Genomic DNA, 15,673 nt, shown 5'->3' with positions numbered 1-15,673 from the left:
AGGCACACACACACCCATACCTACACACCACAGAAAAGGTCTTTTAAAAAAATCCTCAACTGCAGCCTTGTTTAAATGGTCAACTTGAGCCTGCTGTATCACATATTTGAAGCTTCCTCTCTTTAGCAAACGTCTTTGGGTGAATCGACTAACATAAATTCCTTCAGAGGCAAAGACTTTAAACTTACAACCCTGTGTGTATATAAAGTCAAAGATAAATCATCATGACTGTTTTATAAACAGTGTCCATGTAAACATTTCTAACATAATCAAATGCTAATTCCATACAACCAGGAGCTACCCTTAATTCCTTAGACCTAATAGCAAGAGGTTAATCCAGCTTCTCTATAAACAGAGAAACGTCTCATCTGTGCATGCCAGTCATTTCTCTTAGACCTCAACTTGGTGCAACCAACAGGAAACTGCTTTTTGTCATCAATAACACATAACTTAGATACTACAAATGTCAGTGTTTTAAACGTATACACTCAATTCACAGAGGCTTTCCTACATTTACAAAGCTTTTTGAAATTTACTATTATGCAATTCCAGAATATTTTCATTCACCAAAGACATTCCCATTCTTAACCACCTTTCCTCAAAGTCCCATATCACCATTAATCTATATTTTGCTTCTCCCAGTTGGCCTATTCTGGAGATGTTATCAATAGTATCACTTAAACATGGCCTTTTGGTTCTGGTTCCTTCCTGTCAGCACAACCCCATTCTAAGTCGAGTCACACAGCAGTACAGTATCAGAATGTTCATTCTGGTGTTGTCTGCACTGTGTTGTTTTAATGCCTTAGCTGGCACACATATCCGTTGTCTTTGATTTTGTATTATGAGTAGCACTGTTACGAACATGCATGCGGACATTTTGTGTTGCCCTATGCTCTAATTCCCGTGGGTTTGAATGTAGGGACGGAAAAGAGGATAATGTCAAACTGCTCTTCACTTTGAAGAAAATACCAAGTTGTCTTCCCAGCATGCTGTGTTCAGCAGCAATGTTTGCAGCTTACGGCTCCTCCCTCTCCTCAGCAATACTGTGCCTATTAATGTTCCACTTATGAATGATATTTTTTGATTGTATTTTCTTATTGTGAACCAAAGTTGGCCATTTTTTTATGTACTATGTTGATGGTTCCTGTATCTGCCTTGGTTTTCCATACTCTTCCAAATCTTTTACCCAACTTTTCACACTGGATCCTTAGTCTAAATACCATCTCGTGGGCATTCATTAAATAGTTCAGACACAAGAGGCTTATCAGACAAACCTGGCAAATATTATCCTTCTGCAGGTAGCCTTTCATATTTTTCTAATGTTCTTTGGCATAAAAATTGTAACTTTTGTTACAGACCCGTGGTGGATCCTGTGATTTTGGTATAATATGGCCATGAAACCACCATCAAGGACACTGTCTCAGATGTTGTTCTCTTTTTTAAAGACTTCTATAGTGTTAGCTCCTATCTACAGTTAATATTGAATATAATATTAGAAGCCAGATTTATTTATACATGGTCTACTAATTTTTCAGTTGCTGTGATAAACACCACAACCAAAGGCAACTTGGGGAGGAAAGGGTTCACTTCATCTTATAGGTTTCCATCCATCATGAAGGAAAATCAGGACAGGAATCTGGAGGTAAACACTGACACTGAAGCAGAAGCATGAGAGTGTTGCTCCCCAGAACTTGCTCAGCCTGCATTCTTATAGGACCCAGGAGTACTACTCCAGGGGAGGCATCACCTACAAGGGGCTGGGCCCTCCTCCATCAATCAAGAAAATGCCTCTTGTCCAATCTGTTGGAGATAATTTCCCAACTGAAGTTCCTTCTTCCAAGTTGATTGAGTATTAAGTCAAGTTGACAAAAACAAAAAAGCAAATAAACAAAACCTCACTAACACATCTAGTTACTCACCCAGTTGCCCCTGAGCAATTTATTGAAAACCATTCTTTATCCTGAGAAGAGTTTGCCATCCTAGTCTAAAAGCCATTGACCAGGAGCTTTGAGGATTATTTCAGGATTCTTGTTGATATTTGATTAATCGATAAAAGTTCTCCTAATGTCAAGACCACTCGGGTTTTATTCTGTAGCTCTGTACATCTCATGTAGTAAGAAGTATTAATTTCTGCCTCTTCTCTTTTAAAGACTGTTCTAGCTATACTGAATCCCATAAAATTAAACTAAGACACAAGGGTCTATCTAACTCATTGTTTTGTGAAATAAATACTGTCATTTTGATAAGGACTTTGCTGAACTGAGATCACTTGGGAACTACTGCTCTCTTAACAACAGTGCATAGCAAGGCATGAACATGGAGGTTTCTTCCTCCTCCCTTAAGTCTTCTTTAATTTCTCGCAGTAATGTTTTCATTTCAGTATAAAAATCATGTGATTCTCTATCCTTGAAATCTGATATTTAGAGACAAGCTGGCAAATTCTAAATCTTTATTTTAAATACATTACCAAATAAAATCATTTTAAGATAGAATAATCCATCATGCATCTTTTACGCATAACACTACAGTGCAGACATGAGCTGGCCCACTCTCTGAGAATGCAGTGTGTCCAAGCAGTGACTTCCTAACTGTCTATCAGTTCAATTATCCAGAGCCTTTTCTGCCACGCTACCTTGCAAGGTCTCCTGTGGCTACACACTAGACTACACTTACATATACTAGAGCCACCTACATGTGCCATGGGCATAGCAGCAAAGAGGACACACCCACAAGTAAGCACCACACTATGGGCTTGTAGGAAAAAGTAAATCAGTAGCATCCCCAAATTACATCTAAAAAAAAAAATCTGACCTGATGGATACATTTAATGACTGGCTGATTAAAAGCAAGGGTGAGCCGGGTGGTGGTGGCACACGCCTTTAATCCCAGCATTTGGGAGGCAGAGGCAGGCGGATTTCTGAGTACGAGGCGAGCCTGGTCTACAGAGTGAGTTCCAGGACAGTCAGAACTACACAGAGAAACCCTGTCTCGAAAAAACAAACAAACAAACAAACAAACAAACAAAAAAGCAAGGGTGAGCTTTTAGTCTAGGCCAAATCTGGCCAGATTTAAATATATATATATATATATATATATATATATATATATATATATATATGTATATATATATACATATATACATATATACACACACACACATACATACATACATACACACACACATATATACACATTTTAAATATATACATTTAAAATGTATATATATACACATTTTATATATATACATATATATACATTATATATATATATAAATAATAAGACATTAACAGGTACAAAGTAAGGATTATGTGCTGTTGGACAAACAATACCCATCCTTTCATATACTCTCTATGCTAATTTTTCTGCTGCAATAGGCAAGAAAAGCAACTTACCTATGACACAGGTCATATGGTCACAAAGCCAAGTACTTGCTCCTGTAAGAAAAGTCTGGCAATTCCTGGAATAAAGCATCATAGTCACAGGCTGCCAATGAGGTATGGATCTAGTCTGTCATGTCATAGCACAACTAAATCATTACCATGAAATCATGAAACACAGCTTTTCCAATTTGTACACTTACTACTTTTGGATAACCCAGTAATAATATCATCATCGGCTGGTCTAAGCAGAAAGAAAAATGCACATCTATTTTATCTACGAAGAATATTATACATGCAGGCAGCACTCATTGAGTTCTTTGAGTTATTAAAACCAAGAACATAAAGATAGTGGTTGTTGGGAAGATCCTGGAAGAGACAGAACAAGAACAGGCACATAATCAAGATACACTGTTAAAAATATATAAAATGTATGAAATAGTCAAATTAATAAAAGTTAAAGAAAAATGTTGTAAATGTAAACCTGGCAAAGAGTTGAAATACTGCAGAAAGGTACACAAAGGGCTTAGCACATAGGAAACTACTACAATGTTATCATTCTGAAATTTAACATAAACTTAGAGCCATCACAATCATGGTGTTTCTCGAGTAGAATCCATGGATATGAACCACCTCATGATTTGCCCTGCCTTCCTCCCGGCCTCAGAGCTAACCCGCCCACACACCTCCCCCTCCATGAACGCCAAGAAGCAATTCGTTTCTCTAGCAGAACCAGCTTGGGAAATCAAAAGCAGACTGTGAAAAGATTTTTACTAATAAGCTCACAAGAGATGTCCCACAGTGAGCGTGGGAGGGGTATCCTGTGAACTGGTTTGCAAACTCTGAAGGCCATGAAGGAAACTAAATAAGAGGAAGACTCCAGAAGCAATGGGAAGACACTGGTGTCTGTAATTCCGAAAACCTGACCCCTAGTAATAGAAAAGATGGAGAGAGGAAACAAAGGCAGGGAGAAACAACTGAACTGAGTCATACTGTCACCTGAGGTAGAAGAGGACCTCCTTCTGTGACTGCTTGCTAGAGCTGTTTGGGGTCCTTCTTTTTAGGAAAGGGCACCCTGAAGGAATCTAGTATGTTCTAAGCTCCACCAACTTGTTGCTTCTCTTTCACCACTTCCTTATAGCAAGAGATGTAGGTAGGCTGTGGAGGGAAGAGTGGGGGAAGTGGGGGCTCAGACCCATCTCTAATTCCTCAACATAACACGGAGGATGATTTCTAATTTTATGATTTTTTTAAATTTGCTTTTTTTTGAACATGAAATGCTTTTTTATAGCACGTTTTACAAGGGGAGGGGGTAAGAGGGGCCAGGTGGTGGAAAAGTACAGAATCTTCTTGGCCTCTGCCTTGAAACATGTCATGGTCTATACGGTACACTGCCTTGAATTATGATCTACCTGCTATTCTTCAGAAGATACGGTATACTGCTTGATTTATGGTCTCCCTGCTATTCTTCAGAAGATATGGTACCCTGCTTTGAGTCTATCTGCAGTTGCCAAGCAGGATCTTGCAGTTGCCAAGCTTCAGGGGACATTGTGCAGGTCTCACCCGCCTTTCACCCACCTCGGGGTCCCTTGACATTGCCCATCATCGACAGCCTAAAGCCTTCGACCATCGATGTGACTCGTCTCACATCAATGTTTTGGGGTTGTGAACTTGTCTAAGACCCCCCCATAATTAGACATCCAAATTCAAAACTCACATAGTTGGGATTGATCATAAGACGCCTTCTCTAACTAAACAGAGAAGGGGGAGATGCCAGAAGCCAGGACCCTTGCCCTTACCCTCACCCCTTACCTTATGATTTTTTTAAAATAAGCATTGTAGGCAGAGACAAAAGGTGTGTTGGCACTTGCAGAAGTAGACAGTCAGTAAACGGCAATAGTTATTACCAGCTTCACACTAGAACCTCTCAGTTATGCATAATGACCGTGAAGCTGTACCGCAAAAGACGCGACTTAAGCACAGTTTAGTTTGCAGAGGTGTGGCGGTACATGCCTGTCACCCTAGCTCTACAGAGGCTGAGACAGGACAAGCTTGAGAAGTGTTTGAGTTACCCGACAACCATTTGAGCTACCTCAAAATACAGATGATGGTGGTGGTGGTGGTGGTGGCAGTGGTGGTAATGATAATAATTGTAACAACGTAAGTTTCTTTGAAAGTTCCTGAGGTTCATCTTACCACTGGAAAAAAAAAAGAGTGATTATATTCAGTTCTCTAACATGAAGAGGTTTGTGGGTATTTTATCTAAGAGATGTGCAGTAGAAGCCATTTTCCAAAAAGCATTTTGAAAACAGTCTCTCCTGCAAGCAATTGTAGTTTTAAGCTTCTTAAACCTAATTTTCTCCTCATCCCGGCAAGTACACAGCACATTTTTAAGCACTTCAAGGGATATAGGTAGTGATGAGCAACTGAAGAGAAGCACGAAGCTGTGGTGAGCCTCCCAGGGGGACAGCGATGCAGGAGGTTTCTCCTGTAGATCAAGAGCTCAGAGGCCTTGGGAAGTGGTATCAGAGAGAGTGGAAAAGTGATAGCACCTGAATTCCTGGATCCGAAATACAAACTAAACAGGAAGTTTTAAACAGGAAGGGAGGAAGGGATTTGTTTTCTTCTTTTTCTTTCTCTTTCTCTCTCCCCTCACTCTTTCTTCCTTCTTTTCTCTTTCATTCTTTCTTTCTTAAGAATATATATGTATATATATATTCGATATAATACTATATATTATACAACATATACCACATATCACATATCATATATTATATATATCAGATATACAATAGATATTTAACTTATAAAGTAGACTATTAGCTGCACTGAATGGTTTTAAGCTAACCTGTAAAGAAATTACCCTGAAGCAGAACTCACTTTTGAAAGACCTGCCCTCTGGGGCCCACCTCTTCTTTGGTTTAAATGCAGACAATTTAAAAACAGTATGAGCATCACAAGGAATTGGTGTGTGGATGGGGGTTGACACTAAGCTGTTTTAGCATGGATTTTCTTTTTAGGAGATGTGGATTTATATACAATGTAGCAAGAAGACAGAAATATACAGCCCTTAGGCGTTACCTATCCACACACTGAAACACTCTGTGTTTCAATACAAATGAAGAGAGTAGGTTAGAAAGCCTACAGCAATCAGAAAGGTTTCCTTCCACAAAGATGCGGGTATAAAATCTCAGCCGATCTTCATCCCACATAACAGGGGGGTCAGTGACATTTTAATGTAAAACTAAGAACTATTCCCATCTTTATAAGGTGTTAAAAGCCCTTTGGGGTTTAGAAAAATCAATGCAATGTTTATTTAAAGCAGCACTGAATGAAACAGCTTCCTAAGTCAGTCATCATGACTAAGAAAGTCAATTTGCTACAACTCCGTGCCCTGCTCAGTGTCCTTCAGTGACAGAGGGCAGTGGCCTTCTGTTTATGAATGGCCTTCTGTGTCTGTTCATGCTCTGCCATGATGAGGTCATATAACAGCCAAGATGCTTTGATAGTTCAGGGAATTCTGCAACAATCTTTAGAATTTTTAGATACAGAACTGTCTTCACTACCAATATGTAGGAAGCTGTGGGTCATCTTCCTAACAAGCTGTCAACATTTATTCCAATTTTACATGATGTATGCACCTATGACTGTGTTACGGGGGACACACTGCCCTCTCAGGGCAGCAGATGACAACAGCAAGGAGCCTTTCACTGCAAGGTCGCCTACACAGGATTGGATTTCTAAAGAAGCTACAGAAATATTTCTATCAAGCTACGACAATATTGGCTCTCCCTGCAAATACCTCTCTGCAAGCTATGATTTGCAAAAAATGGCCATGTACAACATCAATTCACTGAAAATGAAAATGACTTACAGGAAGACTTATGACCTAACTGCAAAATTACTAAAGAGAAAAAAAAAGGGTTGGGGCAGCCATCTGTTTCTGACACGATAATCATGACCCGAAAGAGCTAGAGAGAAGCCGAAATAAATTCATGGGGAGATGCTGGATAAATGCTCCTTAGCGCCACACTCTTACTTTCTAGGCCAGAGACTAAACTTCCCCCACCAGAAAGCAAAACACAGAGACAATGTTTGACCATGTCAATGAGGTCACAAACTATTGATAAAGTCAAAATCTTGCTGGCCTGAATGTTTTGGGGATAAGCTGGACATAAAATCACCTGATTGCCTGCAACAGGGGATAGGGGAGCCTGCATGATATTTCAGCCTGGAGGAGGGACCCTGAAGGGCTCCTTCCCATGTACACTGATATTAAGGTTTTGCCTCAGTAGTATAGCATACCCTGTATCAGGCTTTGAGTTGCTTCTCCAGGATTGCAAATAGACAAACAAATAAACAAACAAATGCAAAGACATATTTATTAAATATATAAAATGTATAGATATATAAAATAAACTTATATATTTAACTTAAATAAATACATAAAATAAAGATTAGTAAGCAAATATATTTACTTACATTAATATTTTAGTGTTCAAAATACAAGGCTAATTTTCTGGCTTGTATTCTTCTATTTAATATGTTTATTTGGAAAGTATCTAGGAGCTAGGTGAGCAGAAAATCTTGGTTGAGAAGAAAGTTTATGTATTTCTTTTACTACGAAGGTCTTATTTTACTTGCAGAAGAATGAACCTGTGTCAAAGTGATTCTGTTGAGCACTATCCTGTGTGTGAAGGTCTCCACCTTGCCTCTCTCCTCCATCTGTCCAGCACTGAAGCTGTTCTGAGGACCAACCTGCTCCATACTCACAGCCTTTCCTGGCATCCTACGTACCCCTCACAATGTGTAGGTTCCAGCAGAAAAGGAAACCTTTCCTAAGACATATCCCTTATTCTACCTCTGATCCCACCTTGATACTCACTGTCTCAGCCTCTGGACAAGTCAGTGGAGAGACAGGCCTTCCTGTGAGACCCTCTATGAGCACCAGTAGCTCCTGCAGAAGAGCACAGAGGTGGCAGTGGTCACAAAATGGCACTGGCCGCCTCTGTGTTCCTTTCTCTATCTCCCAGGGATACATGTTTCATCCTCTGGGGAAAGACATGGAGATGCAATTTAGAAAGGCACCTGAGCCCATCAGACAAGTTGACAGACAGTGTCAGCGCTCAAGAGTCTTCCATAGACTGCCTTCTAGATTGCCAAGATGATCCTCCAGGTGAAAGCACGTCACTTGCCATTAGGCTTGGCCACTTGGGCATTTGATCCCTGGGACAAACATGGTAGAAAAGGAGAAGGGATTCTTACTTGTCTCCCCCTCCCCCTCCCCCTTTCTCTCCTCTGTCTCTGTCTCTTTGTCTCTCTCTCTCTGTCTCTCTTTCTGTCTCTCTCTCTGTCTCTCTGTCTCTCTGTCTCTCTCTGTCTCTCTCTCTCTCTCTCTCTCTCTCTCTCTCTCTCTCTCTCTCTCACACACACACACACACACACACACACACACATGCACAGGCACACACACCATAGCACACACATACTCACATGCATGCACACACTAAGTAAATACATACAGAAGTGAATATGATTTTTAAAAAGTTTGCCTTCCAAGCCGGGCGGTGGTGGCGCACGCCTTTAATCCCAGCACTTGGGAGGCAGAGGCAGGCGGATTTCTGAGTTCGAGGCCAGCCTGGTCTACAGAGTGAGTTCAGGACAGCCAGGGCTACACAGAGAAACTCTGTCTCGAAAAACCAAAAAAAAAAAAAAAAGTTTGCCTTCCAAGGAATCCTCTCTCTATTGGCTGCTTTTGTTTTCCTTGTTATGAGACAAAGGTATTAGTTTGTAAACTGAAGCCCCACGCACTCCACTCATGGCTAATGATAAGGTCACACTTTATTTCCAATATCCCATGAACACATTTGCCCAAACAAGAAGCTGAAACGCTTCAAGCCATGTCTGGGATGCACAGACAGGTCTGGAAGCACTCAAAGCTGTCTAAAAGGTATGATTGGTGTTTAGAAGGATGAATTTGAACCATCACATAAAAAGTTATATTGCAGAGTAGAGTGAAAACTTCTGTTAACCTCTGAAATCAAGTAGACAAAAATTCAAATAAAATTTGAATTGTTGCCCCTTTCAATGTAATAGCCAGGCCCTACGTGCCCACCTCTCTGTAACTTTGAAGCTAAGTGAACACACTACTTGATACAACTGACTTAGCCTCTCTTAAGACTTAGTACATATCTGTGCAAACGAAATAAACTAGGAAAACAAAGCATAAGAGACATGCAGCAGAAATGATGATGTAATTCCTGACAATTGATGTGTATTCAGATTTGCTTTGGACTCTGAAAGCATTATCATATCTCTACTAAGTCAGAGCTGATGCAAAGCAATCTGGGATAGAGGCACAGTCAGACCCTCCCTGAGAGTCTGAAAACTCAGCTCTACTTTGGAACTACCATTAATCTGGTTCATTTAATGCTGCAGATGCTCAGAGCCCTCTCTTCTCCAAATGCACACCTTCAGAGGCTTGTCCCAACCATCTGACCTAATGTCCTTACAGTGCCTCTATTACTATTTTAGTAGAGTACACATCTCCCTTAGACAGTTACATAATTTGTCATTAACCAGCAGTCATCCTTTTATTTATCACTTGACTCAAAAACAGACAACAGTTTTGTCTGTTTTGTCTACTGACACACCTGCACCTCCCCTGCCATAAACTTAGTAAAACCTTCTGAATGAACATTAGTTTCATAGCATCTTTTCAAATAAACAGAAAGTATTCCCTTGGCTATTCCCCAGATATCTATCTCATAAATTAATATCCTATTTACTCTGATCTAAGTTCTGCCACATGGCAGTTACCTCTGCTCAGGTTCCATAATGCATGTCCTCCTTCCAGTTCTTGGAGGCCCAATCTTCCCTCTCCTGGCTCTATCCCAGATCTACCGGATGTCCCTCCTTCTATTTCCTGCTTCAGCTATAGGTCAATCAGCTTTGACTGACAGGTGGCACATTCATACCATACACAAGAGATTTCCTCTTCAGTGAACCCAGGGAAGGAAGTTGACCTGTTTCATCATGTGGAGGAGAGAGGAGATTCTGCTATAATCCAGTCCTGTTCCACAGTGTCTTGAAAGCTCAAATGTGTCACAGACACAATGCTGGCCAATTCTGTATCACTGTGTTTTATCCAGAGGAAATGCTACCTGGTATCGTCCTGCCACAAAGTCACAAATGAGTGGGTATGCTGAACAATACCTCTGCACTCTTTTCTCAAATAAGTTACACTTTTGATTTGGAGAAGTCGTTTTTGTTTTGTTTTTGTTTGTTTGTTTATTCTTTTGGTGGGGCTGAATATTGGAGATACAAACCAGCGTCTTCTGTGTGCTAGGTAATGCTCTTTTATTGTGATATTAGCTCAGCCTAAGGTTAAGGTTAAATTCAAGCAACCACGAAAAAAAAAGTAGTCTGGAATCAAACCTATATAATTATAAACCTATTATAATTGAGCTACCAGGTACCACGCAAACTAAGCTTCCACGTCCAAAGAAACATTCCTCTTTACAAAAATTAAGGTATCTCATCATCTTCCTATTCTGGAACATCTGATTTGTTCGGGGCATTGTCCAAGGTTCATCTTTCAGCAGGCTGTACTCTATGACCATGGCTTCTAAGCTTAAAGCCACAATTCACACTTCCCTCCCCAGGTTCCATGGACAGATGAATGGGCCATGTCATAACACACTGTTGAGTCAGGGCAGTTTGATTACTTTCAAGTTAGATGCTATTTCTTCTGTGCATCCAGTCTTTTATTCTCGAATGTGAAGAGACAGGGGGCCAAGCCCAAGGTTTGCTAAGTCACTGCCCTGGTCACCACTTCCCAAGTACAGTGACGACACTGAATCGTGCTTCGATATTACAGTGCTCACTGCTTTTGTGTGGAGACAGGTTTGTTCTGCTCGTGTTCTTTTTCCTTGATCTGTAGCTAATACAGAAAATATATATTGTACATAGCCAAGAGATAGCTGTGGTGCTTCACTGCCTATATCTTCTGAGGAGCACGAAGATGGGGACAATCTGTCTCTTCACACTGATTATCTTTCTCTGTTTCCTTGAGGTGAGTCTCCATGTTACCCAGAATGGTCTTGAATTCCGGGGTCCAACAATCTTCTTGTCTTAACCTTCCCAGCAGTGTGGAACTACATACATCACCACCACATCCACCCCACTTACATCACCACCACATCCAGCCCGCCTACTTCTTCATCACAGAAGCTAAACTTTTAAATTAAGCAAGAGGATGTGTGTCACCTACCGCACATCCAGAGATGGGCTAATTGCATTACTTCCAAAGCTCAGAAAATTCAAACACGAAATAAGCCTCAAGTATATTATAGTATTTTAAAAAAAATTTCTGACCAAATATACATCTAAAGCAACAAGGGGAAATAGAAAATATATCTACCCCCCCCCCCCAGATGATGTCCTCTTTGGCTCCTAAAATCCAGTGATTAAAAACAAAAGCACACAGAAGCAACTCCACTCACAGGAGACTCCAGCTTCCACAGACTCTAATTGGCTAGAAATTCTCAGCAGTCATGAAACCCAATTAGTTCCACTGTCAGCAACTGCACGGCTCAAGGAAATATGTTTGCAGGCAATCAAAATGAAGTTGGCAAGTTGGGCAGTGGGGGCACACACCTACATTCCCACTACCCAAGAGGCACGTGCAGGAAGATTAAGAGTTCAACAGCACCATAATGAGGAAGTTCAAGGGCAACCCCTGCACATAATGAGTTCTGAACCATCGTGGGATATGTGAAGCCATGTATTAAAACAACAACAACAACAAAATGCACTAAAATTTTTTTTTAAAAGACTTGTGCTTAATAGTTTATAGTAAAAATGCAGGTATCTTGGTTCTAGATAAGTCTCTCTTAGTTAATCAAGACAAAATTCCCCACAGCATTTCCTGCAATAGCCCTAAGACTGTGAGTTTTCCACTCCAATCACACATAATTAGAACGTAGGTTTCAAGAGAACTGATCATTACCAAAGAAACAGATATTTCATTTAAGGCACTGCCGGGAAAAATTCAGACTGGAGAAAATAAAAAGAAGCTATTTGCAATTTAAATAGATATCTTAAAATGGTGCTTTTTAAGATGAACACAGCAATGAATGCAGTGAGAAGGACGTAATTTTGTGAAGGCAAAGTCTCCTTGCTTTGCACCAAGGTGTTTCTTTAGAGACACCAGCATTGCCAGACATGCAATAGATGTTTGCAAAGTGATCAAAAACAAATGCCTCAGTACTTGGGTCTCTGGTCTGACCAAGAGAGTTGTAGCAGTAGACAGCTGTGCTTCACACACGCATACAGTGATAAGTCACAGTGTGCTCGCCCCGCTGCCAGTACACACTGAATGTTGTAGAAAAAAAGTAGCCTTCAGCTCTATGGAAACCAGCAGCAAAAGGAGTTGAAGACAGCCAACAGCTATGTTTGACAAAAATCAACACCTTTCTAGGGGTGTCTGCCATTTTCTCAGGGATAAAATAAATAACACATGTCCCCATATGAACTGCCAGGTAGAAAAGAATGAAATCAAAATTGAGACAATTTAAATGCCAATTTGGAAACAGTGAGTGAATTGAGAGTGATAACCTTTATTTTTGGAAAACGTTATCTCAATCCCCTATCATATTAAAGTTAAATATCTTTATTTTTGTTTGGTTGCATCCTAAAGTCATGTTGAAGGATACTAAAATGATTAATGATTTAATTTCTGAATACAGTCACCACATCGTTCTCTATCTCACACAGCAAGAAGTGCACATACCTGCGGTGGCTTCCTTTTCCTCTTCCTCAATGCTGTTCCTGATGCTGTCATACTCCTCATCAATAGTCTGATTGCCACGCATCTGGGACAAAATTCGGCGAGCCTTCTGAGTCTGTCCTTTCTGTATCAGCCACCGAGGGCTTTCGGGCAAAAAGAGGAATCCAAGAAACTGTATAACGGCTGGAATGGCTGCAAGTCCCAACATGTACCTGCAATAAGAAATACAATGATACCATGAGATTGCTCGGAGAGCACTGAGTATATACTCATTGTGGAGTCTAACAGCACTGAGTGCACGCTCACTGAACACAGAATCTGAATAGATTAGCTTGAGCATGCACTTCCCAGAGTGTAACAGCACCGAGTGCACACTATGCAGGAGAGTCTGGAAACACTGAGTGTGCACACTGCCCAGACTCTAACAGCACTGAACACACACAACAATGCCTGACTGCACTGAGTCCATACCCATCACAGAATCTCAAATAATTGAGTCACAAGAATATGTGAACACCGAGTGTGCACTCCCCAGAGTCGAGCAGCACTGTGTACACACCACACAGTCTATCAGCACTGCATGCACAGTCATTCACCACACAGTCTAAAACACTGTGTGTGCTCCCCAAAGCTCTGAGGGAACACTCCCAGAGTCTAACTGCACTGTGTGTATATTGATTCACCAGAATATAAAAAGGGTATACAGTCCCCAGCGCCTTCAGGACTGAGTGCGCGCTTGCTAACCTAATGGCAGTGAGTGCATACATATCACAGAGTCCCAGGGCACTGAATACGTACACATCACAGAGTCTAACAGCAATGATCACACACATACTTCTCATGGTCTAAAATCACTGAGTGAGCTCTCCCTAGAGTTTAACAAGACTGAATGCACACTCACCACAGAGCCAACAGCACTGAGTGTATACTCCCTACAGGATTTGATGTTTGTGTGGATCAGAGAAATATCTGATAGCAAACTCATCAGATTTTAGTCACTAGAAAAGTTATCTTTACGCTGTACTGAAACTGTAAATGAGAATGATCTAATACTTATTTCTTTGACAAAAATTATAATTCCACAATGACAGGAAAACATCATAATGATATTTCCACATTCTGAACAAATCATGCCAAGATCTCCCTATCTAATATGTCTGACACTGATACACACAACAGAACTGTGGTTTGCAATACCTCTGGGTCTCCTACTGATTCAGATTCCATGCGTATGTTCTGGTGAATATGGGGCTTCTATGGTCTCGGTAAGTGTCCCCTAAAGGCACACAGGCTAAAGGCTTATGTGCCAGCTTGTGTCCTACAGGAGAGGGCAGAACCTCTAAGAAGTGGTTGCTAGTGGGAGGGAGTCTGGTGACTGGGCATTCTCTGAAAGGTGACATTGGGACCTGAGACCTTTCCTCTCCCCTTTGGCCTCCTAACACACACGAGGTGACCAATTCCTTTCACACTGAACTGCTATCATGATGTCCTTCCTGCCTTGATTCAAAAATCTCTTGCCAAAATGAATCCTTTCCTCTAAAGAGAAGAATAACTCAGCTATGCTGTTCTCACCGAAGCAGAGACTAACCCAGGACTAAGAGAATTATCTTATACAAGATACACTTCTCATGATACTAAGTACCTGCAGTTGTTTCTTTGGTGTTTTGTTGGCAAGTTTTTGTTTTTGCTTACTTGCCTGAAATACGGTTTTGCTATAAGTAGCTTATGTTGGCCTACAAGATGTAGTCCTTCTCCATCTCTCTCACAAGAGCTAGGATTGCAGAGATATGCCACCATGCCTTGCAACAAGTTGTTTATTAACAGCTACTTCGGTCCTTTGAATGATTAGTTTTTAAAAGTAATTTCCTATTTCATTTTGCCATGAAACAACAGGTTCACCATGATTAAGCAGCCATGGTTCATAGCAGAGAAGACAGAGGCAGAAACAAACCATTGCAAACAAATGACTACCCTAACTTGGTATGCTCTACAGAGCTAGTCTAACTTTAAGTTATGCTAAACCTAGAGTAAAGCAACGTAGAGGCTCCCAGAGATAGATCTCATGACGTAAGGCAACTACTTTCTAAGCCACTGTGTTTAAATCCTAAAAACAAGAGGAAAGATATAATTATGATTTAGGTATTAAAATACCACTTACTATAAACTGCACAGTGAACCTATAGGAAGAACCAGCAAAAGAGAGATCCAGAGAGCAAACAAAGTATTTATGAATGGGTAATAGAATACTACTTACTATACACCGCACGGTAAACCTATAGGACGAGTCAGTGAAAGTGAGATTTGGAGAGTGAACAAAGTGTTTGTGAAGGAGAGAACAGCAGATTTAGACTTCACTGCCTATGTTGTACGATTAGACCAACCCTTAATCCCTCGCAGCTCACAGAGGACAGACTGTTCCTTCACAGTTTGAGCGTGCGTCCCAACCTCAGTGTCAGTCATTGTATCTTACTTTTCAGTCCCACTCACTAGAGCACCTGGTGAAGCA

The 15,673-nt window shown here is 40.7% G+C and overlaps 1 protein-coding gene across 1 annotated transcript in view; it reads right to left on the bottom strand.

The window, feature by feature from the left end:
• Slc2a13 (solute carrier family 2 member 13) overlaps positions 1-15,673 on the bottom strand; it is a 296,488-nt gene that overhangs the window by 206,696 nt on the left and 74,119 nt on the right. The window contains exon 3 of the mRNA XM_028752170.1: positions 13,171-13,379. Within this exon, the coding sequence (XP_028608003.1) occupies positions 13,171-13,379 (209 nt within the window). The remainder of the gene's footprint in view (positions 1-13,170; positions 13,380-15,673) is intronic.

This window comes from Grammomys surdaster, unplaced genomic scaffold (assembly GCF_004785775.1).
Source record: "Grammomys surdaster isolate TR1022 unplaced genomic scaffold, NIH_TR_1.0 125878, whole genome shotgun sequence".
NCBI classification, from domain to species: Eukaryota; Metazoa; Chordata; class Mammalia; order Rodentia; family Muridae; genus Grammomys; species Grammomys surdaster.
The sequence above is the reverse complement of the archived record's forward strand: the minus strand, read 5'-3'. Positions and strand labels throughout refer to the sequence as shown.